Raw genomic sequence first — 25,647 nt, forward strand, 5'->3', positions numbered from 1 at the left:
AGAGGGCTGAGAGGGGTGGTGATTGAGCTTGCTGGGACGAGAGTGACGGCAGACCTAGGGGTCTGCTCACGTCCCCGCCAGAGACCCAGCGAGGCTGGTTCGCTGTATCACAAGCTCTGGTTTTAGACCCTGTTCCTGTCTACGACATAAACCTCTGTTTTCGCTGAGAGTCCGGTCTGACGCAAAGTGGGGGTGCAGAACCCGTGGCTTCCCCAGGACCCGCCTGGTGGCCTCTCTTGAGCACACGAGGGCAGGATCTGAATGCTCCGCAGGAGAGACCACAGGAGTAAGACTGTGAGCTTCTTGTCCTGAACAAGTCTGCTCCAAGGGAGAGGAGGCTCCCCAAAGTCCTGCCTGGCTTAGTGGGGAGCAGTTCCAGAGCATCGCCCGGGGACTCCGTGACACCGGGGCGGGGGATTAAGTCCATTAATGGCTGTTAGCTAGGGTGGGTATTAATGGTGTCCCTAGCCTCTGTTTGTCAGAGGGTGGAGATGGATGGCAGGAGAGAGATCACTTAATTATTACCTGTTAGGTTCACGCCTTCGGGGCACCTGGCATTGGCCACTGTTGGCGGACAGGATACTGGGCTGGATGAACCTTTGGTCTGACCCAGTCTGGCTGTTCTTATGAGATGGGGGCCCCCTGGTGCTGCAGGCTGCACAGACCCCAACCGAGATGGGGGCCCCCTGAGTGCTGGGGGCTGCACGGACCCCAACCAAGATGGGGTCCCCCTGGTGTCATGGGCTTCACAGACCCCAACTGAGATAGGGGCCCCTGGGTGCTGGGGGCTGCATGGACCCCAACTGAGATGGGGGCCCTCTGGTGCCGTGGGCAGCACAGACCCCAACTGAGATGGGGGCTCCCTGGTGCCATGGGCTGCACGGACTCCAACCGAGATGGGGGCCCCTGGGTGCTAGGGGCTGCACAGACCCTGACCAAATTGTGGTTCTTCACGTCCATTGATTTCAATAGATCTGAGCCCAAGTGACTTTCCAAAAGCTACAAGGGGAGTCTGTGGCAAAGCCAGGAAACAAACACAGCTGTCCTGAGTTCCAGCACAGCCTCTGGCGCCTGCCCCTTGGCCCTCGTGCCCTGGCAGTCTCTGGCATTCCTCCCCTCCACTCCCCTTCCTTTGAGTGGAAAGTGTAAGGTGAGCACTGAGCTGGACTCGTCTTTCCTGGGTGTAAGTAATGCTCAGCCTGCGGAAAGAGATCAGGTGAGCTGGGATTCGCCTGCCAGCCCTGCTAACAGCGTCTGGTGTCATTGTACAGATCCTGTTCCCTGGCAGCAAGCTCCCTGCTCCCCAGTCCAGCTGAACACCCCTGTGACCACCAGCTTCCCCAGCCTCTGGCTTCTGGGGGCTCCTGCCCTGCATAAGAACACAGAGAAATGGCTTTGTCCCCCTGGTGCTTCTGGCTGCTGCTGCTGCAACCTCTGCCCCAAGCGGGTGAGTGTGGGTACAGGGGATGGGGGGCATTGGCATGTAAAGCGTCTCTTCCTGGGGTACATTCCTGAGAGGCAGTGTCTCAGCTTCACAGGGGAACCAGGGGACAGCATGGCGCAGAAAGCCAGGCTGCTGTTGTGCAGGGCCCCACTAGCCTCACATCCCGTCCCTGACTGGGGCCAAGTGCTGGAAACCCTGCCCCAGGACAGTTCCAAGTCAAAGCCCTCCCAGCCCCCTTGGGCCAAGCTCGGGTGGCTAGCTGGAGCCCCCCTATTCCCCAATGGCCGCACTGCTATTTTTAGCATGTTAGCTCCAGCAGAGGTAGCATAAGTCTGTCTTTTCCAGGCAGACATCCCCTAGTGTCTCCTAGCAGGATAGCCCCTGATAACAGGAAGATGTCACTTGCCCGGGCCAATCAGTGATATCCTGTGGCAGTGAGTCCCACAGATGAATGGTGTGGCATGAAAAGGTATTTCCTTGGATCAGATATACACTCGCCACTTGTTGGTAATGCACAAGCAACACCAGAGGGTGGGTAGTAACGCCATGGGCAGCTCTCTGGGGAGTGGCGTGTGCCTGGCTACAGCAGTGACCAATTTGTAGCGCCATAGGGCTGGGACAGGAATGTGAACGTGCAAAGGGGGGTGCGGAGAGCCCAGGCACTGTCACAGCAGCAGGCCCCATGCACAGGTGGGCCCAGTGATTCCTGGAGAGGAACAGAGCTGGGGCACAGGGAACTGCAGATGCTTAGCGCCTCTCGGAGATCTGGGGAAGGCGTGAGACAGGTGTCGCCCATTGGTAGAGCTGGATGAGTGCCAAGTCCCGACCCCACACACGCTGGGGAGTGCCCCTCACTCAGCCAGTTGCTGGGGGAGGTCCTGCCTTATGGAGCCCTGAAGGGCACCATGCGCTTGGTAGAGAGCTGAGAGACACCGGCCCTGCCCCAGCGTGCTCCCAGGTGGCCGGGCAGGGGAGCCTGAGCCAAGTTTGCGGGTAGGCAGCTATGGGGGCTAATGTGCTGTACCTGATTGGCTGGGAATTGCTGCTTGTTCACCAGCTGCAGGGTGATGTGGCCTCACAGTCACTGGGCAGGGAGATGGGGTCCTTGACTGGTATGGGGGTGACCCTTGTTCTTAGTCGGAGGCCCTGCTCCATGCCCTTTCAGCCGGCTTGGCTTCCCCTGCAGGAGTAGCCCCGGAAGGGCACAGGGTCCTGGTTCTAGACCTCATCTCCTTCCTGATGCTGGAGGGCGGGCAGCGGTCTGGTGGCTCAGTCCTGTCCAGCTTTCCAGCAGGCCTGAGGTGGCAGGAGGACGTGAAGTCTCTGGTGAGGAGCGTGCTGGTGGAGCTGGAGTCCCTGGGGATCCTGCCTACGTTCAGGAGTTCCCCCCTCCGGGCCCTGTGGCAGAGCCACGGCAGCAGGAGCCAGATTTCTGGCTTTCTGTACAACATCTCCACGCACCTCGAGAAGCAGGAGCTGGAGGAACTGGGGGCCATGCCCTGGGGGAGCCTGCTGCAGCACCTCCTATCTCAGCCCTCCCCGAACCCCGCTCTGCAGCTGAGGGATGTCCTGATCTCACTGAGGGGCAGCCATGACTGGGACATGCTCTTGAGCCTCATCCACAGCCTGCTGAGTCTCTTCAGCAGAGACCAGACCCTGCTCCTCTTCCTGCAGCAGAACAGGGCGCGGCTTAGCAGCCTGGGGGAGGCTCTGGCCCAGGCGCTGCTCACTGGGGTGCTGGGCCAGGGCAGCCCTGGCTTGCAGGGCACTGATTGCATCCTGACAGGCCGTAGGAACTGCAGCTCCAGCACAGACTGGGTGTCACAACTGCTGAAGCTCTTTGAAGGCACTAGCTGGAAGCCAAGGGTCCGTCTTCAGCCTGCAGGCCCCGTCCTGGCTTCTGAACGCTTTAAACCCTTCCGCGTGGTGTCCGGGGCCATCCAAGAGCTGAACCCCAATGCCAGCAGCCTCCTGCAGCTCTCCCGGACCAAGCAGCCAGGGCTGGACTCTGAGGGGGGCTCTGCAGATACCCTCTGGGGGGCCCTGGAGGAGGCCAAGCAGCACTTCCTGCGGAGGATGGGCCGATCACTCTACCCCAGCTTCAGGAGGAAGGTCTCGCGTGTGACGGGTTTGCTGGTGGACAAGATCTCGGTGGCCCTCGGCGTCCCTCAGTCGGATCGAGAGGGGAAGTGCTCTGTAGGTGAGTTGTTCCTTCCCAGGACTCGTGGGGCACTGAGGCCCCAGGCCCGCCAGGCACGGGCTCCACAGTCTGGCTCCAGACACTCACTCATTCCTTCCCTTCTCCTTTTTCAGGGACCCTGCAGCAGCTTCTGCTGTGGTGAGTCATGGGCGTGGGCCGGCGCGTGGCCAGCAGTCAGAGCCATGGGCTGCCAGCACTCCTAGATGGAAAGCCCCTGCTCATGCCAGGCTCCACGCAGGGTCACCCTAGGCCTGGGCTCAGGGGCTCCTGGGATTTCAGCAAAGAAGCCTTGGCCATAACCTTCCTCTGGCCCTGGCCTAGCTCCAGAGCCAACTGCTCGTCTGCCTGGGGAGAGTTGCTGGAGGAGCTCTCGGAGTGGGGCCTGGCTGGGCTGGGGCAGGGGAGTGCTAGCTGCTGGGTCCATCTTGGGCCCATGAGCTCTGTGCCCGTGTCCCTGGCCTCCTGGGGGGAGGACAGAAAGAGACATCCCTTTCCTTCCCCGTGGCCGGGGGCTGCAAAGGCAAGAGGGAGCTGTGCTAGTTGAGGGGCTGGGATATCGCAGGGCACATGGCAGCCGTGGCTGTGACACCCCCTAACAATCAGGCTGTGTATGGAGCTGGTTGCCCCGCAGGTGCTGACACCCCCCATGGCCTTGTGTTGGGACAGGCTGCGTTGCCTGGGAGGGGCGAGGGCTCTCCTGACCTGGGGGGACTGGGGTCAGGCAGGGAAGTTGTGGGACTTGGTGTGAGAGGGGCCCGGGTCCCAGGCAAATGCTGAGTGCTGCACAGAGGAGGAGTACCACCCACTGGGGGTGGGGGCAGTTTATGCCGTGGGCAAGGAGATGCGTGGCTAGGGGGTGGCTGAGGGGTATGCAGTGAGGCAGGGCCCAAGTGTGGGGGATGTGGTGGGAGGACTGAGATGGCAGAGCGTGTCCCTGTGGAGTGTGGATTGCAAGGCCAGAGGGTTTGGGGCAAGGGCGAGCATGTGGGATTTCCCCAGACCATGCAGATGGGCTCCAGGGAGAGGGTGAGGGAGGCTCAGTGAGGTGTGTGACCAGCTCCTCTATCTGCTGCTAACAGGGGCATCAGGCATAACATCAGCTGGAACGCCCGGACCCTGGGGTTCAAGTCTAGGACCTTTCTATCTCCTCCACCAATCCTGAGCTGCATGCAGCCTGCCCGCAAGCCCCCCCAAGTCACAAAGAGGGCATCTGGAGGCACCTGGGGTGCATCCTGGCCCTCAGCTGAGGTTCTGGAGTCTGCTTGCAATGACACTATCCCAAGCCTCCCTGGCATCTCCAACTTCACTGTATATCTTTACTGCAGCCTATTCAATGGCTCAGACAGCTCCAGCCAGCCTCCTTCAGACCTCGGGGCTGCATGCTCCAGTTCCGCCTGGTATTTCTCCTCCCCCAGTGGGGACTCCATGTGGGTGAGGACATGCAGGGAGTACTTCCCTGGCCAGTTCAACACCACAGTCTGCAGCAATGCCTCCCTGCTGCAGCTGCCCAGTCCCAACCAGCCTCTGATGGAAAAGTTGTGTGCCAACCTCTCCCCACCCCCCAAAGGTGACAGCTGTCTAGACGGGCTGCCTGGGGCCCCCTGGAGCCAGGAGGATTTTTGGAGCTGCTTTCTGGAAAACCGGACTCTCTGGACTCAGTGGCTGTGCACCAATGAGAGCCTGCAGGCGGTGCCCACAAATAGCAGCACCTGGATCTCCAGACTCTGCCGCAGCCACCAGCTCCAGACAAAGACACTGAACTCCTCGCTGCTCAGGAACTCTGATCCCTGCAATTTCCATGCCTGGAGCCTCCAGGCGCTCAGGAACGCTAGCCTGGTGGAGCAGTGCTGGGAGGTGAACCCTGCTCGCTTCCAGGAGCTGGTGTGTGAGAATTCCTCCTTCCTCCAGTCTTTGGTGTCTTCCCACCACTGGCTCATGGATCACTGCCTGGACTCCCTGCAGAATGAGCAGTGCTTCCTGCAGCGCCTCCTGGACATCCTGCCTATTTCCTCTCATGTGGACGCATCTTGGCTCTGCCGGGACCCTGCGTCCTACCTGCTGGGGCTGGTGTCCCAGCTCACGCACTGCGAGGAGGAGACTTCCCGCTGGATCCTCAGCATGAACTATCTCCTGCACCTGCTGGACTTCACCCTGCCCTCCTCCGAGCTGGACGAGGTGGGGCAGGCAGCGAGGGACCAGCTGAGTGAGGCCATCCTGCTCTCCAGTCTCCTGGACAACGGCTCCTTCTGGGCCTTGCTAAAGGTGAACTCCTCCCTGAGCATCCTGCAGGCCGTGGGCCAGTACCTCCGGCAGGAGCATGACGCCTTCTTCAAGAAAGAGCTGCTGAGCTGCTTCAGTGTGAGTGGTGCCATTCCCTGCCTCTGAGCGAGTGAGCAGGCTGATGGGAGGCTCCTGCTCCCAGCCCGCCTCTGCCCCTGGGTTCTCTGCACAAGCCATGCTGGGGCTAAGCTCCAACCCTTTGTGCACCCCCGAGGTGTGGGATCACTCATGGCTGCAAACCCTGACACAGCCACCTGGGTGCACCTGTTTGTGCATGTGCCATGGGCCCAGCACTCAGCCAGACAGATCCCAAACTGCTCTTGTCATCAGCTCTGTCTGACGACCACAAAACCCCAGCGGAGAGCAGGCCCCCAGCACTGGATGCTGCACGGACACCATGTCACCAGCCCTGGGAGGCCAGAAACCCTGAGTCAGGCCCTAAACATCATGAGATTTGACAAGAGAATGAATTTTGTCTGCTGCTTGGCCACCTGCTTTCAGGGCTGTTCTGGGGCTTGTTTTCAAGGCTCCCTCTGCAGCCACGTCCTTGGTTCACCATGAAAGCTGAGCTTCTCACAGGGCCTGACACCAGGTGCACGAGGGCTTGCAGCCCAGCAGGGGCAGGAAGAGACCTGCAGTCTCCGGAGTCCTAGCCCACTGCCCCCTCCCTAGCCCATACTCCCCTCCAGTGTGCGTGGGCTAAACAAATCAGAGACCCTCAGGGACCAGCAGCGCATCTCGTCTAACCCCTGCCAAAGTACCAGAGTTGTGGCAGATGCCATGTGCAGAGCAGGTTGGTGTGTGTCTGCCGGGCATGCCAAGGGCAGAGGTGTCTGGCATGGAAGGCAAACCTGCCAAGGGAGCAGGAGACCAGGCGCTTTGAGCAACTGCAAACCAAGGTCTCTGTGAATTGCTGCTGAGTCCAGAACCCCCTTGAAGCCCCAGGAGAACTGCTGGCCACCCAGCTAGCACAACACATCTCTCCAGAACCAGAGCCAGCAACGCTGGGTGAGCAGCTGCATCCTCTGCAGGGCCAGCATGCTGCAGTGACTAGTGCTCCTTCATAGGGGTCATTCCTGGGGAGCCTGTTGTCACGGAGCATGGGGGAGTCAGGGCCCTGCACCCCCCACTTCCTGCGATTCACTGGGACTCTCAGCCAGCCAGTAAGACAGAAGGCTCATTAGACTGCAGGAACACAGTCCCAAGCAGGGCTTGTAGGTACAACCAGGACCCCTCAGCCAGGTCCCTCTGGGGAAGGAACTTAGACCCCAGACTTGGGGTTCCCTGCCTCTTCCCAGCCAGCCCAAAACTGAAACCAAAAACCCTTCCAATAGGCTCTCTCTCCCTCCTTCTCTCACTCTCCCTTTGTCCAGTTTCCCGGGCCACCCCCCTTCCTGGCTCAGGTTACAGCTCAGGTCCTGTCCCTCACTTAAAGTCACCCCCTGCTCTCCCATCCCCCATGCAGTAAAACTAGACGACATTCCCAGGTCAACCCGCCCTGCTCCGTACTGCCTCACACCCGTGGATTAGGTTCCATGCCCGGTGGGGAGGGAGTGGCCCTTCTGCCTAGAGCCACTTGCCAGCAGACCCCCTCAGAGAGCCAAGGACCTAGTCATGCCCTGGGGCGAGGGCTGTCAGCAAGCCCCCGTTCAGCTCTGGCTGCGAGCTGCCCTGTTTGTGATGCTCCCCAGCAGCAACCGTGGGGGGCCTAATGGAGAATTTAACAGCTAGCTGAGCAATTGCATAGGCCCCACAAACCTCCCCCTGAGATTCTGGGTCCCATCTGGCTGGGCACCGTTGGGCAGCACCAGGCCCGGGGACCTTTGGTTAACACCGTTTCTTGCTGGTTTCACAGTGGCCCACCGCAGGGAGCACAGTCCCAGCTGCTGCCCTGGCGTGCCCCTGCCCTGTTCGCATCAGGCAGCCCAGTGGCTCCTGTGCTGTGGGGAAGGGTCAGGCCCTGCACAGCCAGGGTTCCAGATGACCCATCTCTGGACTAAGAGCTCCTGTTGGTCTGCTGGAATTCAGGACTGTCCTGGGACCAGGAGAGTGACAGAGGGAAAGAGCCCAAACTTCTGGAGAAGTCCCACTTCTGGCCCTGGCAACAGTGCTCTAGTGGCAAATGCAGCTTATTCCCCTTCCCGGGGATCGGAGAGGTGCCGCAGGCATGCTGGGGATCGAGGGGTGCCTGGGGGATGGGCCAGCGGAGAGTCCCTTGCTGAGACCTCTCCTGCTCTCTCCAGCAGCCTGTGCTCTGGGATCTGATCCAAAGAGAAGAGGGTGCCCCGGCGCTGGAAGTCCTTGTGCAGGTACCGACCCCGCTCAGCAGGGCCTGGGGGCTGTTCCACCCCCCTCCCTGGCAAGAGCCCCTCCCTGCGGCCCCAGATTCCATGGGTGCCCTGGCATGGGGCGGGTGCCCCGTACTCCAGTAAGATGCTTCCACCTTCCCAAAGCCCATGCACCTTGCCCTGGGCTCCCCTCTTGTGTTTGATGGGGAGCCCAGCCTAGCTCGGCTTGCTGGGCCCTGCCCTGGCCACACAGCTCCGTGGGCCCTGCCGTGACGCGCTGTCCTTCCTCACAGGAATACCTGCAGATGCCACAGGAAAATTTCCAGCAGCTGCTGCTGTCAGCGGAGAGCGAGGCAGTGCAGCGTTTCCTGTCCCTGCTGCACCGCTCCTGGCCCCGGCTGCAGGTGGGCAGCATGCGCCAGCGGGAGGGGAGTAGGTCGCTGGGGAGGGGGGTCACTGGTGCCTTAGGGATAAGGATGCATTGTGGCCAGTGGCCCATGTTAGGGAGTCTCCTCGCGTGGGCATGGGGGCAGCTGTCCCCCAATGGCTGGGGTCCTGCCACCGCGGGGAGCCTTAATATGCTGCTCCGGCAGGTTCCCATGTCGGATGAGCAGGCGCTGCAGTCTCTCGCCTCGCGGCTGATGGGCCGGTTCCCCCAGCTCACTCCGCAGCTCTTTGTTGACCTGTCACAGTTCATGCCGTTCATGGCCGTGTCCGACATCATGAGAGTCCCGCCTGCCCTGCTGGCCAATGAGACCGTGTGAGTGAGGCCCCAGGAACGTGCCCCTGTAACACCCTCTGCCTCAGTCCTAGCCCCACCTCACCCCAAACTGCTCCCCACTTGGAGCCCCTTACACTCCCATGCTGAGCCCCAGTGCCCTGGATGCCCCATAACTGGCTCCCCAGTGCCCTGCAGGCCCTGTAGTGTGCCCCAGTCCCCTCACACACACACCAGATCAGCCCCCAGCTCTGACCCCCTGCACCTGGTCACACAGCCCCTGGCCTGCTCTGAGCCCCAGCTCTGACCCCCCAGCTCTGAGCCCCCTGCACCTGGTCACACACTCCCAGCTCTGAGCCCCCTGCACCTGGTCACACAGCCCCTGGCCTGCTCTGAGCCCCAGCTCTGACCCCCTGCACCTGGTCACAGCCCCAGCTCTGAGCGCCCTGCACCTGGTCTCACAGCCCCAGCTCTGACCCTCCAGCTCTGAGCCCCCTGCACCTGGTCACACAGCCCCTGGCCTGCTCTGAGCCCCAGCTCTGACCCCCTGCACCTGGTCACAGAGCCCCAGCTCTGACCCCCTGCTCTGACCCCCAGCTCTGAGCCCCCTGCACCTGGTCACACAGCCCCAGCTCTGACCCCTAGCTCTGACCCCCTGCACCTGGAAACACAGCCCCTGCTCTGAGCCCCAGCTCTGAGCCCCCCTGCACCTGGTCACACAGCCCCAGCTGAGCCCCCCTGCACCTGGTCACACAGCCCCAGCTGAGCCCCCCGGCACCTGGTCACACAGCCCCAGCTCTGAGCCCCCTGCACCTGGTCACAGCCCCAGCTCTGACCCCTAGCTCTGAGCCCCCTGCACCTGGTCACACAGCCCCAGGCCTGATCTGAGCCCCAGCTCTGACCCCCTGCACCTGGTCACACAGCCCCAGCTGAGCCCCCCTGCACCTGGTCACACAGCCCCAGCTCTGAGCCCCCTGCACCTGGTCACACACTCCCAGCTCTGACCCCAGGCTCTGAGCCCCCTGCACCTGGTCACACAGCCCCTGCTCTGAAACCAAGGTCTGACCCTCTGCACCTGGTCACACGGCCCCTGCTCTGATCCCTAGCTCTGACGCCCTGCACCTGGTCACACAGCCCCAGGCCTGATCTGAGCCCCAGCTCTGACCCCCTGCACCTGGTCACACAGCCCCAGCCGCAGCTTCTGACGCCCACCTGGCACCTGCCCTGGTCCTACGCAGCCCCAGCTCTGACCGCCAGCCTGCACCTGTTCCGCACACCCACACAGCTTCCCAGCATCTGAGCCCCTGGTCACCTGTCACACAAGCCCCTGCCTGCCATCGACGCCCTCTCATCCTGCACACGCCTGGTCATAGCCCCAAGCTCTGAGCCCCTGCATTCTGGTCACACAGCCCCAGCCTGATACTGCCCAGCTCTGAGCCCCCCTGCAACCTGTCAGACACCCATCTGGCCTCATGCCTTGAGCCCCCTGCACCTGGTCACACAGCCTGCCGCTCTTGGCCCCCAGCTCTGACCCCTGTCCCTTGGTCACAGCCCAGCCTACCCTAGCTCTGCCCCTGCATCTGGTCACAAGCCAGCCTCCCCAGACTCTGAGCGCCCTGCACCTGGTCACACCACTTCCCCCAGCTCTGACCTAGCTCGATGCCTCCCTGCACCTGGTCACAAAGCCCCTGCTTTCTCTGAACCCCCGCTCCCTTGACCTGCGCACTGCCCCGAGTCTGAGCTCCGCGTCACACACTCGCCAGCTCTGACCCTCAAGGCTCTGAAGCCCCTGCACCTGGTCACACAGCCCCGCCTGCTCTGAAGCCCCAGCTCTGACCCCTGCACCTGGTCACCCAGCTTGAGCCCCTCACCTGTCTACAGCTCCACGCACCAAGCTCTGAGCCCCCATGCACCTTGGTCACACAGGGCCTGCCTGGCCCTGCTCTCTAGCCAGCTTGACCCCCTGCACCTGTCACACCCCTTAGCCCTTACCGCTCACAGCCCGGCTAGCTTGAGCCCCCTCCCCCTGCCACCTGTAGTCACAGCTAGGCCTGCACCGGATCTCAACCCAATTGACCCGGACCCACTCATTTACCAGCCCTCCTGCTAGCCCGCCTGACCCCTACTTTGGTCACAGAGCCCCCAGCTCTGACCCATTCAAGCTCTGAGCCCCCTGCACTAGTCACACTGCCCCAAGCTCTGACCTGTCTCCCCTGCACCTGGATCACACAGCCCCTAGCTCTGACCCCCATCTCTGAGCCTTCCCTGTCACTCTGGCACACAGCCCCAGCTGACCCAGCTCTGAGCCCCCTGCACCTGGTCACACACCTCCCAGCTCGACCCCCGCACCTGGTCACATCCCAGCTTTGACCCGCAGCCCCCCTGCACTGGTCATCAGCCAGCTCTACCCCATGTCTCTGAGCCCCCATGCAACCTGGTCACACAGCCCCAGCTGTTTGACCCCAGCTCGACCGCCTCTGCACCTGGTCACACAGCCCCAGCTTGACAGCTCTGACCGCCTGCACCTGGTCACATCAGCCCGCAGGCTCTGATCCCCTTGCACTGGTCACACTCCCAGTCTGACCCCTAGCTCTGAGCCCTCTGCACCTGAGTCACACAGCCCTGCTCTGAAATCCCAGGGCTCCCTCTTGCACCTGGTCGACACGCCCCTGCTCTCGACCCAGCTCTGAGCCCGTGACTTGGCACAACTACCCAGCCGAGTCTGACCCCCTGCTCTGACCCCTGCATCCTGACACATGCCACCTGGTGAGCACCCCTAGCTCTGTACACTCCCCAGTCTCTGAGCCCTTAGCTCTGCCCCTGTTGACACATTTCTCCATGCTCTACCCCATGCTTTCTTAGCCCCCTGCACCTGGTCACACAGCCCCTGCTTCTGAAACCAGTCTGACCCCTGCACCTGGTCCACAGCCCCGCTCTGACGCCCAGGCTCTGACCTCTCTATGTCTCTGTATCTCTCTGTCTCTCTCTGTTACACAGCCCCTGCTCTGATCCCTAGCTTGACCCCCCTGCACCTGGTCACAGCAGCCCTGCTCTCATCCCCTTCTCTCTACGGCCTGCCTGCAGAGGCCATTCGCCAAGTCCAGCGGGGAGTGCCCCAGGGCTGAGGAGCGAGTACTGGGTACCTCCTGTGGGCGTGCTGGGGAGGGGAGCCGAGGCAAGCTTGGTGCCGGGTGGGCTGAGTCAGTGGGGTTCCAGGCCACGCCAGCTTTAGTGTGCCGCCCCCTCCGCTTAGGCTGCGTCTCGGGAACTCACAGCCCCCACATGAAGCTGGTTGCAGAAAAGCGCCTTTGCCCAGCTGCTGCTGCAGGCTCAGCTCCTCGGGGACGTGCCGACGTGGCGCCCGGGCTTTCCTACGCACCATCCAGCTGCTGCTGCCTCACCTGGCCGCTTCGCTGCTTTGTGCAGCTCACGCCTCAGCAGTGGGGATAGCAGCGCCGTCCAAGCAGGGGCCCATGGGCTCAGCGCTGTCAGGGCTACGGCCCCATGACAGTCCACCGCTGGCCCCAGCTGGAGGGGGGCTGGAACGCCATGTCCACTGCATAGACTCAGGTCAGAAAGGACCAATATGAATCATCTAATCGTGACCTCCTGCACAAGGCAGCACAAACCCTAACCCATAACATTATAACACCCCGAACCCATGACTGAGTTATTGAAATCATCAAAATTGAGATTTGAAGACCTCCAAACTGCAGGGAATCCACCAGCAAGCGACCATGCCCCCCACGATACTGCAGAGGCAAAGGGCGAAAAACCTCCAGGGCCCTGCCCAATCCGCCCTGGAGGAAAACTCCTCCGCGACCCAAATATGGCGATAAGCTAAACCTGAGCAGTGGACAAGACTCACCAGCCAGCAACCCAGGAAAGAATTCCTCTGCAGTAACTCAGGTTCCCATCCCATCCAAGCCACTATCCCCCTCACAGACCATCTGCAGACTTAATCTGCCGAAAATCCAAAATCAATTGCCCAAAATAAACTATCCATCATATCATCCCCTCCATATACTTATCAAAGCTTTAATCTTAAAGCCCAGATAAGTTTTTGCTGCACTACTTCCCTTGGAAGCTGTTCCAGAACTTCACTCCCCTAGATGGTTAGAACCTTCATCTAAGTTTCAAGTCTAAAACTTCCTAATAATCCAGTTTGTAACGCGAAACATTTGTCTCGGTGCCTACATTAGTCTAAACTTAAATAATTCCTCCTGCCCTCCCTACGTTAATCCCCGAATATTGAATATAGAGCAAGCATATCCCCGGAGCCTTCTTTTGCCAGGCTAAACAAGCCAAAGCCTTTGAGTCTCCTTTCATAAAGGCACGTCTGTCCTGGGGCCGGCGGCTTGTCATATGGGACGTCTCTGCGTCATTCCGTACTCCCAGGCTCAGTCCCGGTGTTCCCGTCATCCCAGGCCTCGGACGCCTCCCCTACAGGCCCTGGCGCCCCCCATGGGCTGGACCCCACTTCCAGGAGGCCTCCCCTTCAGGGCTGCGCACATGGGCAGACGCCCCACTCCCAGGAGCCTCCCTCCAGGCCCCTGCGCGCACATGGACTGGGACCCCGCACTTCCCAGGACTCCCCTCCAGGCCCTGCGCCCCATGGCTTGGAAAACCCGCATTTCCTAGGAAGCTTCCCTCCCAGGCCCTGCGCCCATGGGCTGGGACCCCCACTTCCAGGATGTCCCTCCAGCCTGCGCCGCCATGGGCGGGACCCACTTCCCAGGAGCCTCCCTCCAGGCCCTGCGCCCCCATGGGGCTGGGACCCCGCACTCATTCCAGGGAAGCGCCCCTCTAAGGCCTGCGCCCCATGGGCGGACCCCTCACTTCCCAGGAGCCCTCCCTCCAGGCCCTCGCCCCATGGGCTGGACCCCCACTCCCAGGAGCCCTCCCTCCAGCCCTGCGCCCCATGGGGCGACACCCGTTCCAGGAGCCTCCCTGCCAGGCACCTGCCCCCATGGCTGACACCGCCACGTCCTGGGAGCGAGTGTTGCGGAGTATTGGTGGGTGGCCTCTCGAGTGCACGTAGCAGGTCCGTGCTGCACAGATCCAGGCTGTGCGACGGTTGCAGGTGCCGGCGGGGCTGCCCAGGGGCGCCATAGTGGCACAAAGCTTGAAAACGTGAGCCGTGGGGTGGTGAGGAGCAGGTGCACAGGTAGAGGTGCAACTGCTGCGGGGGCTTGTGGGGTTGTCATCGTGCACGCAAGCCTGTGTGCGGGGGAATGGGTGTGTGTGGCTGCAGGGCCCGTGGGTGAGGGAGGTGTCATGGGCTGCAGGGCCGTGGGGGATGTGTTGTGCGTGGCATGCAGAGCCTGCGGGGGAGGTGTCGTGTCGTGGCTGCAGTGGCCCATCGCGGGTGTGTTGTGCGTGGTTCCTAGAGCCGGTGGGGGGTGTTGTGTGGACGCAAGGCCCGTGGATGGGTGCGTCGTGTGTGACTGCAGAGGCGTTGGGAAGGTGTTGTGGTGCTGGGGCAGGCTGTGGGTGTGTTTCATGTCGTGGCTGCAGCCCGGGGGGGGGCCACATGGTGCCATCCTTTGGGCAGCTCACCGGGGCCCACTCCTCCCCCCAAAGGACTTCTCTTCTCTCTCCAGGCTGGGGATCCTTGCTTGCTATCTGAGCCTGGAAGAGCTGCAGGTCCTGGCCCCGCTGCGTGACCCCTGGGGGCCGGTGGAGCAGAGCTTGCTGGCATGCGCTGCCAATGGAGTGCTGAGCCAGCACGGGCGGGTGAGCCGAGCCTCTGCGGGGGCTCCTCTGTGCGTGCCAGCAAACACAGCTGTCCTGCCCCGAGCCGGGGGGCCACTGGGCCATAAACCTGGGCCTGGCCTCCCTCTAGGAGGGAACGGAAGCCCCCTGGAAGCCAGCCTCAGGGCAGAACCAGTGGTGAGGCAGAGAAGTCCTTAGGGCCAGGGCCGGGCTCTGCATCCCATCCTGCCCGGAGGTCGGGGGCCATAAAGTGCAGGGCTTGGCTCAGAGGGGCTGCTGGGGTGATGGGAGAGTGGCCAGGGCCCATATTGGTTGGCTCTTGCTCCAAGCTGTGGGGGAACGTGGCTAACGGGCAAACCGCTGGCTGAGCTGGCTCCGCTTGCAGGGGGCGTCTGCCTCATCACAGTGCTGGGTGCCAGGTGCAGCTGTGTGGGAGTGGGTGCAGTAGCTCCTGGGCAGACGCAGCCTGTGAGAATGCAGGGCCAAGGCTGTCTGAGAATATTCCCCCCCCCCCTTCCTCCAGCTGATCCCATGGCTCCAGCCCCTGCCCAGCAGGAACCTGGGAAAGCCCAGCCTGGCCCTGCTCTCCCCTCCTGCTTGCAGGTTGCCTACGCGCTGGCGGATTTGTTGCGTTCTGCCAACCTGGCTGCTGTCGGGCCGCAGGAGCTGCATGCCTGGCGAGGCATCTTTCCGGAGCTAGGGGTGAGGTTCCTGCAGCGCCTGTCAGCCACGCAGGTCAGGGCTCTCCTTCCAGAGCTGCAGGCTGCACACCTGACACCTGCCCAGGTGAGTACCCAGCCTGCTCGCCCTCCCTGAGCCCCAGCACCCCTGTGGTCTCTTATACCTGGAGCCGCATCTGGGCACCAGGCCACACCATGCGGCAGGGACGTGGTGAGGCAGTCACATCTGGGACACACTGCTGGGTGCTGGAGTCCCTGTGTGGGGAAGGAGTGTGACCAGCCCAACCTAGCCCAGCCACCTGGAGCCTTCATGGGCTTGCCAAGGTGCTGCATGTGCCAGGGCATCCCGGGAGCTCACTGTGTGCAGGGCACACACTGCCTTGTACAGGCCACTCTGCCCACAGGCAGCTGGACATCACCCCCCATTCTGGCAAAGATCAGGGAGCTGCGTGCTCGGGCAGAGCCACAGGATCAGTGCTACATGCCAAAGGGGCTCACTTGTCCTTCAGGGTCGGCCATGCAGCCTCCCTGCCTCCAGAGGCTGAACCTCTGCCCAGCGAGTCCAACTGCGACAGCCGGGCGGAGACTCACCCACTCTGCAGGGACTAAGCACCCTGCCCAGCGGCTGCAGGGACATGCTGTGAAAACAGTCGGGTTTATTGTCACCTGGACAAGCCTAGGGAGGCCTTCGGGCAGCACAGAGAAATGAAGGTCCGTGCTGGTCAGCCCAGAGCACTTCACCAGCCCCGCTGCCGTGAAGCCCAGTTCAGGCTCCGTCTCTCAGGGCTGCCCAGAGGATTCAAGGGGCCTGGGGCAAACCAACGGAGCTGCGGCGCTTGTACTCACCCAGCAGTGGTCCGGGTCTTCGGCATTTCGGCAGCAGGGGACTCTTCAGTCGCTCTGCATCTTCGGCAGCACTGAAGGGCCCCCCGCTGCCGAAAAGCCAGCCAAAGACCCGGATCACTGCCGGGCCAGGGCTCGCGGGCCCCACAGCCTGGGGCCTGGGGCAAATTGCCCCACTTCCCCCCCCCCCCCCGGCGGCCCTGCCATCTCTCTCTCTCAGGCCTGGTCTGTGCTAGACAATCAGGTTGGTTTAGCTGCATCAGTCAAGGGTGTGAAAAGTCTGGCTGACCTGGGTCCCAGTGTAGACAATGCTTCCTGAGGAGGTGCATTCCTAGCCGAGGGAGAACCCCCACATGGGCTCGGCAGCGTCTGCACTGAAGCGCTGCAGGGGCGCAGCTGGGCGGCTGGAGTGTTGGAAGGAGAGACAAGCGCTTGGTCTGAGCTCCTTCATCAGATCCCCGGTGAGAGCCCTGATCCCTCCAGCAGCCAGCTCCTGTCCTCACTCCTTCCCTGGCCTTCAGGCTCGTGCTGGCACTTTGTGGGAACTCCAGCTCCCTTGGGGTCCATGCCAGTGACCTGGCGATTGGGTTTCCATGGAGACGAGGTGGGGCTCAGCGAGCGAGGTGACATTCATACCCTGTCTCCCTGCCTGCCCTGAGAGCAGACAGCCCCCACTGCCCCGGTAGCCATGTAAAATACAGGGGAAACTGAGGCACATATCGGTTTCAGACCAGTATTACAGAAAATTCCCACTTTGTCACACATGCCAATGGTCCTGCCAAGCCACCCACGGGTGCAACCTGGGCAGCCACATACAGACCCTGATGCCACAGGGCTGTGCAGGGGTCCCTGCCCTGCAAGCTGCCCCTGGCCTGGCCCGCAGCCCCAGGCTGGGGTTCTGGCTCCCACCTCCTCACAGTGTCATCTTCTCTTCCAGGCGTCTGTGCTGCTCACGCAGGCTGTGCGGACCGAGAACGTGAGTGGAGCGCTCTCCCCAGACCAGCCACTCCAACCCCTGCAGTGCTCTGCAGGGTGGGAGCAGGCCCAGTGTCCGCAGCCCGAGATGTGGTGCCCCCCTCTCTCATACCCTGTTAACATTTCCCTCTGCTTTGGTAGTGGTCTTCCACCCCTAGGCTCCCCCACTGCTCCTCAGGCCCCCAGTCTCCCCCTGTTGTGGGTACAGCCCCCTATGCCCCCCCCCAGCCCTCTCTGCTCTGGGCACAGCCCCCTATGCCCCCGCCAGCTGTCCCTGCTCTGGAAACCGCCCACTATATCCCCCCAGCTCATCCCTGCTCTGGGAACTGCTCCCTATATTCCCCCCCACCCTCCCTCCTCTGGGAACCGCCCTCTATGTCCCCGCCAGGCCTTCCCTGCTCTGGGCACAGCCCCCTTGCCCCCCGCCTTCCCTGCTGTGGGCACAGCCCTCTATTCCCTCCCTGCTCTGGGCACAGCGCCCTATGCCTCCCCTGCCCTCCCTGCTCTGGGCACAGACCCCTTGCCCCCCTGAGCCCACCCATTCCTGGCTCTGGGATGGGCCCCCCAGCCTTACCCTTCCCTGCTCCGAATCTCCTCCTCTGTTTGCCTGGCAGGTGACGGAGGGTGTGGCGAGCAGCTTGTGCCCCCTGCTGCCAGGCCTTGGGCCTGAGTCCCTCCAGGCCATTCCCACTCCCACCCTGGCCCAGGGGTGTGAATGCCTGGCCACCGCTCTGCCTCTGCTCTCGGCCCCCCAGAAGGCAGCCCTGCTGCAGGTACTGGGTGGGCTGTGGGCTGGAGGGGGGGGCTGAGGGCAGTTGAGGGTCTGGGGATGTTGAGCTGGGGGGCAGAGGTCGGGGCACTCGAGGTGCAGAGTGGGCAGGACCTGGGGGGTATTGAGGGTTTGCATGGACAGCAGTGCCGAGCCCAGCTCCCTATGCTACAGGATCTGGCTCTTGCTCTGCCCGCCAGGCCCACGGTGCCATGTTCTCCTGTGTCACAGGCTCTGTCTCCCTTGCAGAGGCTCAGCCGTGAGCAGCAGGGCTGGAGCATCTGGCCAGACTCTCTCCTGCCCTTTGTGCCTCTCAAACTCCTGCACCTGGACGCAGCGACTCTGCTGGGGCAGAGGGGCCAGTTCTGGGAGCTGCCCTGGTCCCAGCAGCAGGTAACATGCTGTTGCCAGGTTTGGAGGGAGGAACCGAGCTCCCAGGGGTGGAGGGCTCTGGGCTGCTGTGCCTGGCTGACCTCTCCCCTTCCTGCTTCTCCACAGGCCCAGTTCCTCTGGAGGAAGGTTGAAGCGGGCACCAACGTGAGCCAGGATACGATTCGGTGAGGCACCATGGCAGAGCCTAGCCCAAGCGTCTGGCCCTGCTGGGGCTGGCTCTGCGTGAGTGGGGTGGTGGATGAGGTGCTGTCTAACGCTGTCCCCTTGGCAGGGCGCTGGGGACTCTGGCAGCTGGCATGGGCTGTGCCCGCCTGCAGCAGTTCAGTCGGAGGGCGGATTTCCTGGGGGTTCTCCGGGTTCTCTATGCGTGTCCCAGCAGCCTGCCTGGGAGCCTGGTAAGGAACGAGTCGCTCGCTGTGACCCTGGCCTGGACATCCGGTGCCCCCTGCCCTGTCATGGCACCCCCAGCCCCGCTCTGAGCCATGCGTTATGGACCCCTGCCCTAGCTGGGTCCAGGCGAGACTGTGTATCTCCTCTGCCTAGCCTCATTTTGTGTCCTCAGAGGTGGTGTGTCTGGGAGGAAGTCCGCAGGCGGTCAGGACTCTCCAGGGAGGAGCTGGTGTGGCTGGGACCCAAGTTCCTCGTGGATTTACCGTAGGTTGTCGTGCCAATGCACCTGCCTGCTGCCGTGGGGCATTAACAGCTGGAGGGAGAGCAGGCTGTGTCACTTGGGCACTGAACCGGTCATGGGTCCCCCTTCCCCTCCCACCTGGGTACCCCTCCCCGCTCTCACCAGGACCCCCGTCAGCCATGCATGGGTAGCCCCTGCACTGGGATCCCTGCTTGGTGTCACAGAGCTGCTTGGGTGCCCCCTGCTGTGAGACGGGGAGTTCAAACCTCAGGGTCCCGGTGCAGATCCGCAGTCTGGCCAGGTGCCTGGCTCCCACGTGCACGCTGGCTGCAGACCCCTGCTGGAGGTCACCCCTGCTGGAGGTGGCCTAGTGAGGATGAACGAGCACAGACACACATGGACACAGAGCCCAGCACATCTCTGCTCTTGGCGTTCGGTTCCCAGGACCACTGAGTCTGAGCCAGCAGAGTAGGGTGACCAGATGTCCTGTTTTTAAAGTATCAGAGGGGTAGCCGTGTTAGTCTGGATCTGTAAAAGCAGCAGAGAATCTTGTGGCACCTTATAGACTAACAGACGTTTTGAAGCATGAGCTTTCGTGGGTGATACCCACTTTGTCAGATGCATGTAGTGGAAATTTCCAGGGGTAATGATCTCTAGCTTGCTTGCATATATATAGCTACCCATGGAAATTTCCACTACATGCATCTGACAAAGTGGGTATCACGCACGAAAGCTCATGCTTCAAAACGTCTGTTAGTCTATAAGGTGCCACAGGATTCTTTGCTATTTTTAAAGGGACAGTCCCGTTTTTTGGCACCTATTACCCTCCACCCCGTCCCGTTTTTTCACAGTTGCCATCTGGTAACCCTATATCAGAGCCAAGAATGCGAGTCCCAGTGCTCAGAAGGGCTCGACGGTGGCTCCGCCTGGGCACCCCAGACCCTGGGGGCTGGACTCCGGTTAGGTCCGGGAGACTTGAACCGCCCAGGGACCTAGTGGCTGGGTCCCTTCATAGCAGCCTGGTGGTAGCTGAGAAGGGGAGTGTGACAGACCCCACTGAGGGGGTGGAGCCCGGAGGCTCTGTAATAGGGTAGCCCCACCCCTTGGCCCTGCTAGTCGGGCATGGCCGGGCAGAGGGCATTCCTGGGTGCCTGCTGGGCCTTGCACCACCCCACCCTGGACCCTGCACTTCTGGGTCCTGCCCCTACCCTCCACCCCTTGCCTGGCTCTGCCCCACTCCCCCCAACCTGAGTCCTGACCTGCCTCATGCCCTGCCCTGCTATATCCTTGGCCCGTTTCCTTGCCCGGTTCTGCCCTAGACCATCCTGGGCCCTGTCCCCCCGGGCCTTTCCCTCCCCTAGACCCTGCCCCCCCAGGCCCTGCCAGCCGCGCTGAGGCATCTCTGACTCTTTCAGGGTGAAGCTTGTAGACAAACTGCCCAACGACTTGGTCAGGCTGATTCTAGACTATGTGAACAGCCACCCCCAGAGCCTGCTGGTGCTACCGCCCCACCGCAGGGCTGCCCTGGCCCACAGGGCCCTGCACCTCCTGGTAAGGAGGGGAGGGGTGTGATGAATTGAGAATGGTCTTGCTGTGTTATGTGAATGCTGAGTGGGGAGCATTGACCTGGGAAGCTTGCAGGGGAGTTGTGCTGGGACGGCTTCCTTGGGGAAGGGAGGGTACCTGAGCATGTCACCTGAGAACCCAGGATGGGGGTTGAAGGCCAGGTGACAGCTCTGCCCGGGACGCTGGACAAAAACTGGAGAAGGAGTTGTGGGGAGGCAGAGTGAGAGGCTGGAGGGTTTTTCAGTTTTGGAGCTGGCTGGGAAATGGAGGGGAGCCCTGACGGGGCTTGGGCTTCCCAACGGGTCAGTGGCCTCCCTGGGGGCCCCAGATGGACTTAACTAAAGAGGGCCCTGTTATCTGTACCGGCAAGACCTGTTTTGGACTGTGTTCCTGTCGTCTAAATAACCCTTCAGTTGTACTGGCTGGCTGAGAGTCACGTCTGACTGCGAAGTGCGGGGGTGCAGGACCCTCTGGCTTCCCCAGGACCCCGCCTGGGCGGGCTCGCTATGGGAAGCGCACGGAGGGGCAGAGGATGCTGAATGCTCCAAGGTCAGTCCCAGGAGGTGAAGCCGTGTGAGCTTCTTGCCCTGCAGACAGTCTCCTCCAAGGGAAAGGAGGCTCCCAGAGTCCTGCCTGGCTTGGTGGGGAGCAGTTCCAGAGCATGGCCCGGGGACTCTGGGACAAGGGGTCCATGGTGTGCAGCTGCAGGCAGGGCAGGGCCTTACCTGGTCCGCTCCCTCTCCTGCCAGCGAGCGCCGGCCGAGACTGAGATCCCAGGTGAGGTGCTGGACCTTCTGGGCCCACTGCTGGGGTTCCTGGGCCAGGAGGCTGCTGCCCGCATCCAACCCGAGAGCCTGCTGCTGCACCTGGAGATGCTGCAAGGGGCCTGCCTGGCGGAGGGGTTTGCTGAGGAGCTGGGGAGGCTGCTGCTGACGGAGCGGGTGCTGGGGTAAGGCAGGACCCAGCCCTTTGCAACAGGCTCCGGCGCCACTCGCTGCCCTTTCCTGCCTCACCCTGCTCTTCCCTCGCAGCCCACCGCAGCGCTGGAGCCTCCTGGATGTGCAGCAGCTGGGACGCCTGGTGTTCCTGCTCCCGGTGGAGAGCATCCGGCTCATCCCGAGGGTGAGACCAGGATCCTCATGCCGCACCCCGTCCCTCCGCCCTGTCGCTCTGTCCGCCTGTCCCGCCAATCCTCCCATGCCTCTGCCCTTCCCTCCACCCTGTCGGCCTGTCCCTCCATTCCTCCTATGCCTCTGCCCTTCCCTCCACCCCATCGCCCTGTCGGCCTGTCCACCTGTCCCTCCATTCCTCCTATGCCTCATCCCTCTGCCCATCCCTCCATTCCTCCAGCGCCCCGTCGCCCTGCCTGTCTGTCCACCCATCCCTCCAATCCTCCTGGGGCTTGTCACCCTGCCTGTGCCTCAGCTTGTCGCCCCATCACCCTGTCCCTCCACCCATCCCACACCGGCTGCACCCCTGCCCTTTGCGTGTCCCACACTGACCAGGCAGGCCCCTGCCCTGCCCTTCCACCCCCCATGCATCTTGTGCTGGGGCCCAGCCCCCTCTGTCCTGGGCTCCTTGTAAAAGCCATGCTGTGCCCAACCCCCCATGCTGTGCCGTGTCCTGCCATCCTCTTCACCCACGTGTCCTGTGCCCCCCGTGTGCACCACACTAATCAGGCCTCCTTCAGGTGAGTGCTGGTGGCAAGCTCCATGCTCAGCCGTGCTCACTCTTGTGTCTGCCAGGAGGTGTGGAGCAGAGACACCCTGGAGCAGCTGCTGCAGAGCCAGCAGGAGTGGGAGCAGAGCAAGCCAGGCCGGCTGTGCCAATCCCCTGGTGCCCAGGAAAGCTTGAGGAGCCGGAAGGAGGCACTGGTGGCCTGGCTGGTGAGGAGTAGCCCGGTGGGGGCACAAGGTGAGACTGCAGGGTCACACAGCCTCACCTGCACTGCCAGTGCTCGGCCCATCCCCCATCCCCCAGCACAGTACCATCAGCTTTCCTGCCCCCTGGGCAGCCCACCCCAGGCGATGCCATCTCCCCGTGTGCTTCACCTTTGGGGCAGCCCCCCACCTTACCCCAGCGCGGTGCCATCTCCATGTGTCCTCCCCACCCAGAGCAGGCGCCCTCTCCAGCACTATCTCTGTGTCCTCCCTGGGGGCAGCCCCACTCACCCCAGCATGTTACCATCTCCTTGTGTCCTCCCTGGGGGCAGCCCCACCCATCCCAGCACGGTGCCATCTCCTTGTGTCCTCCCTGGGGGCAGCCCCATTCACCCCAGCATGGTACCATCTCCGTGTCCTCCCCAGCGGCAGCCCCACGAACCCCAGCATGGTACCATCTCCGTGTCCTCCCTGGGGGCAGCCCCACGCACCCCAGCGCAGTGCCATCTCTGTGTCCTCCCTGGGGGCAGCCCCACCGTGCCATCTCCTTGTGTCCTCCCTGGGGGCAGCCCCATCCACCCCAGCATGGTACCATCTCCGTGTCCTCCCCAGCGGCAACCCACCAACCCCAGCATGGTACCATCTCCGTGTCCTCCCTGGGGGCAGCCTCACCCACCTCAGCACGGTGCCATCTCTGTGTCCTCCCTGGGGGCAGCCTCACCCACCCCAGCGCAGTGCCATCTCTGTGTCCTCCCTGGGGGCAGCCCCACGCACCCCAGCTCAGTGCCGTCTCTGTGTCCTCCCTGAGGGCAGCCCCACCCATCCCAGCACGGTGCCATCTCCTTGTGTCCTCCCTGGGGGCAGCCCCATCCACCCCAGCATGGTACCATCTCCGTGTCCTCCCCAGAGGCAGCCCCACCAACCCCAGCATGGTACCATCTCCGTGTCCTCCCTGGGGGCAGCCTCACGCACCCCAGCGCAGTGCCATCTCCGTGTGTGCTCCCCACCCAGGGCAGGTCCCCACCCCAGGGGCAGGCTCCACCTATGCCAGACACACAAATTCCCCTGCCCTGCAGTGGCTCTGGGCAATGGGGTGGGCAGGGCAGAGTTGGATGACACCACCCTGGCCGAGGGTCGCTTACGCTCCATTCTTGGCAGACCCTGTTCCCAGCTGCGCTGACATGCGCACCACCTACCCTGCAGCCTGGAGCGCAGCACAGATCGCCAGCATGGCCCCATCCCACTTTAAGGGCTGCCTGGGTCTCATCAGTCAGGACCCTGCACTCTCGCCCGAGCAGCTCTGTGCTGCTCTGGGCAAAGCCAAGCAGGTGAGAGACAAGCTGGAGAGGGGGTGCAGCCGTGGGGAAATGGTGCCAGGGGCAGGCAGAGCTGGCGTGGCTAGGTCCCAGATGGCGTTGGTATCTACCAAAGGGTGTGAGTGGGGCGTGGAATGGGAGATGGGTGGGTTCTAAGCTCACTGAGACGGGGGGGGAAGCTGTACTCATCAAGTGGGGGAGGGAGGATCCAGGCTTACTCAGTGGGGCAGCCAGCAGTGCTCAGTGCTGTGCTTGTAGGGGGGGCTGCGCTCGCTGGGGATGGGAGGAGCTGTGCTTATGCGGGGAGCTGTGGGCGGTGGGGGGAGCTGGGCTTATGCGGGGAGCTGTGCTCGCTGGGGGGCAGGGGGACCTGTGCTTATGGGGGAGCTGAGCGCGCTGGGGACGGGAGGAGCTGTGCTTATGCGGGGAGCTGCGCTCGCTGGGGGATGGGGGGAGCTGGGCTTATGTGGGGAGCTGCACTCGCTGGGGGGTGGGGGGAGCTGGGCTTATGCGGGGAGCTGCGCTCGCTGGGGGGTAGGGGGACCTGCGCTTATGGGGGAGTTGCGCTCGCTGGGGTGCACGGAGAGCTGTGCTTGTGTGAGCAGCTGTGCTTGCTGGGCGGGCGGGGGAAGCTGTGCTCGCTGGGCTGTGTCAAATGTGAGAATTTTGGTAATATTTTTACAATTCCTGTGAGTGCTTCAGTTTCCCTCTGTGCTTTGCATTGCTAGACACAGAGCGAAGGGTTCAAAAGCTGCTCTTGAAGCAGGCATGAGCCGTCTGGGTCAGTCTGGGGTGAGATGAGTGCAGAGCCAGCGCTGGGCATAAGCCCACTAAGCTCACAGGAGGAGGGGGGAGCCATGCTTGCTGGGGGGAGCCGTGCCCATCAGGGGGAGGGGGGAGCCGAGCTGTGCTGGGGGAGCTGTGCCCATTGGGGGGTGGGGAAGCCATGCTGGGGGGAGCCACGCCCATCGGGGGAGGGGGGAACCATGCTCATGGAGGGGAGTCATGCTGGGGGGTACCGTGCTCATAGGGGGAGGGGGGAGCTGAGCCGTGCTGGGGGAGGCATGCCCATTGGGGGGAGGGGAAGCCATGCTGGGGGGAGGTGTGCCCATGGGGGAGGGAGAGCTGTGCTCATGAAGGCTCACAGGGGGAGGGGAGCCATGCTGGGGGGGGCACCATGTTTGCCACGTGCTGTCCTGTCCTTCCTTCGTGCTGTGCAGCTGTTTGGAACCGCCCAGCCCCTGCAGCCGGTTCATGTCCTGCAGCTGGGCCTACTGGCCACCCAGCTGAGCATGCAGGAGCTGCAGGAGCTGGAGCTCTCCAACTGGGGGGCCCTCTCTGTCCTGGGGGTCCTGGAAGGCTGGGCAGCAAGACAGGTAAGGCCTCATTCAGTGCCCCTGGGCCATGGCAAGGAGCCCAACCCCTCTGTGCTCCAAAAGCCCCTGGCCCCGCCTCCCAGCCCAGCCCCCGGCTCGTGGGGATTGGGCTGGGGCCCAGCCCTGCTGCTGCTGAATGTGGGTCTGGCAGGGGCTGAGGGGGCTGCCCTGGGCTCCGCTGATGGGAGCTGCTCTTCCCCCAGATGCGAGCCATAGTCTCCAGCTTTCTGCGCCAGAGTGGGATGAGTGTGCAGGGCCTGGCACTCCCAGAGCTGGCTGCCCTCGGCCACCTCCTGTGCGGTCTCCGTGCTGACGAGATGCGGATGCTGAACAGCCAGGAGTTCAGGTCTGGGACTGAGGGAGCAGCCACGGAGAGGGAAGGTGGGAGGTGTGTCACGGAATGTGGGGGTTCCAGCCCTTCTCCCCTCTGCTTGGACCCCACAGTGACTTTTATCCAGCCAGTAAAACAGAAGGTTTATTGGACAACAGGAACACAGGTTACAGCAGAGCTTGCAGGCACAGTTAGGACCCCTCCACTGAGTCCTTCTGGGGGTTCAGGGTGCTTGGATCCCA

The 25,647-nt window shown here is 62.7% G+C and overlaps 1 protein-coding gene across 1 annotated transcript in view; it reads left to right on the forward strand.

The window, feature by feature from the left end:
• The first annotated feature begins 1,389 nt into the window (after positions 1 to 1,389).
• STRC (stereocilin) overlaps positions 1,390 to 25,647 on the forward strand; it is a 34,219-nt gene continuing 9,961 nt past the window's right edge. The window contains exons 1-20 of the mRNA XM_075069680.1: positions 1,390 to 1,447; positions 2,631 to 3,644; positions 3,758 to 3,782; positions 4,724 to 6,002; positions 8,171 to 8,233; positions 8,506 to 8,616; positions 8,806 to 8,972; positions 14,534 to 14,666; positions 15,249 to 15,431; positions 18,162 to 18,305; positions 18,411 to 18,469; positions 18,577 to 18,700; positions 18,868 to 18,959; positions 20,352 to 20,487; positions 21,252 to 21,451; positions 21,534 to 21,624; positions 22,248 to 22,416; positions 23,541 to 23,710; positions 24,919 to 25,074; positions 25,278 to 25,420. Of these exons, the coding sequence (XP_074925781.1) occupies positions 1,390 to 1,447; positions 2,631 to 3,644; positions 3,758 to 3,782; positions 4,724 to 6,002; positions 8,171 to 8,233; positions 8,506 to 8,616; positions 8,806 to 8,972; positions 14,534 to 14,666; positions 15,249 to 15,431; positions 18,162 to 18,305; positions 18,411 to 18,469; positions 18,577 to 18,700; positions 18,868 to 18,959; positions 20,352 to 20,487; positions 21,252 to 21,451; positions 21,534 to 21,624; positions 22,248 to 22,416; positions 23,541 to 23,710; positions 24,919 to 25,074; positions 25,278 to 25,420 (4,517 nt within the window). The remainder of the gene's footprint in view (positions 1,448 to 2,630; positions 3,645 to 3,757; positions 3,783 to 4,723; positions 6,003 to 8,170; positions 8,234 to 8,505; positions 8,617 to 8,805; positions 8,973 to 14,533; positions 14,667 to 15,248; positions 15,432 to 18,161; positions 18,306 to 18,410; positions 18,470 to 18,576; positions 18,701 to 18,867; positions 18,960 to 20,351; positions 20,488 to 21,251; positions 21,452 to 21,533; positions 21,625 to 22,247; positions 22,417 to 23,540; positions 23,711 to 24,918; positions 25,075 to 25,277; positions 25,421 to 25,647) is intronic.

The sequence above is a fragment of the Chelonoidis abingdonii genome, chromosome 9, assembly GCF_003597395.2.
Source record: "Chelonoidis abingdonii isolate Lonesome George chromosome 9, CheloAbing_2.0, whole genome shotgun sequence".
NCBI lineage: Eukaryota > Metazoa > Chordata > Testudines > Testudinidae > Chelonoidis > Chelonoidis abingdonii.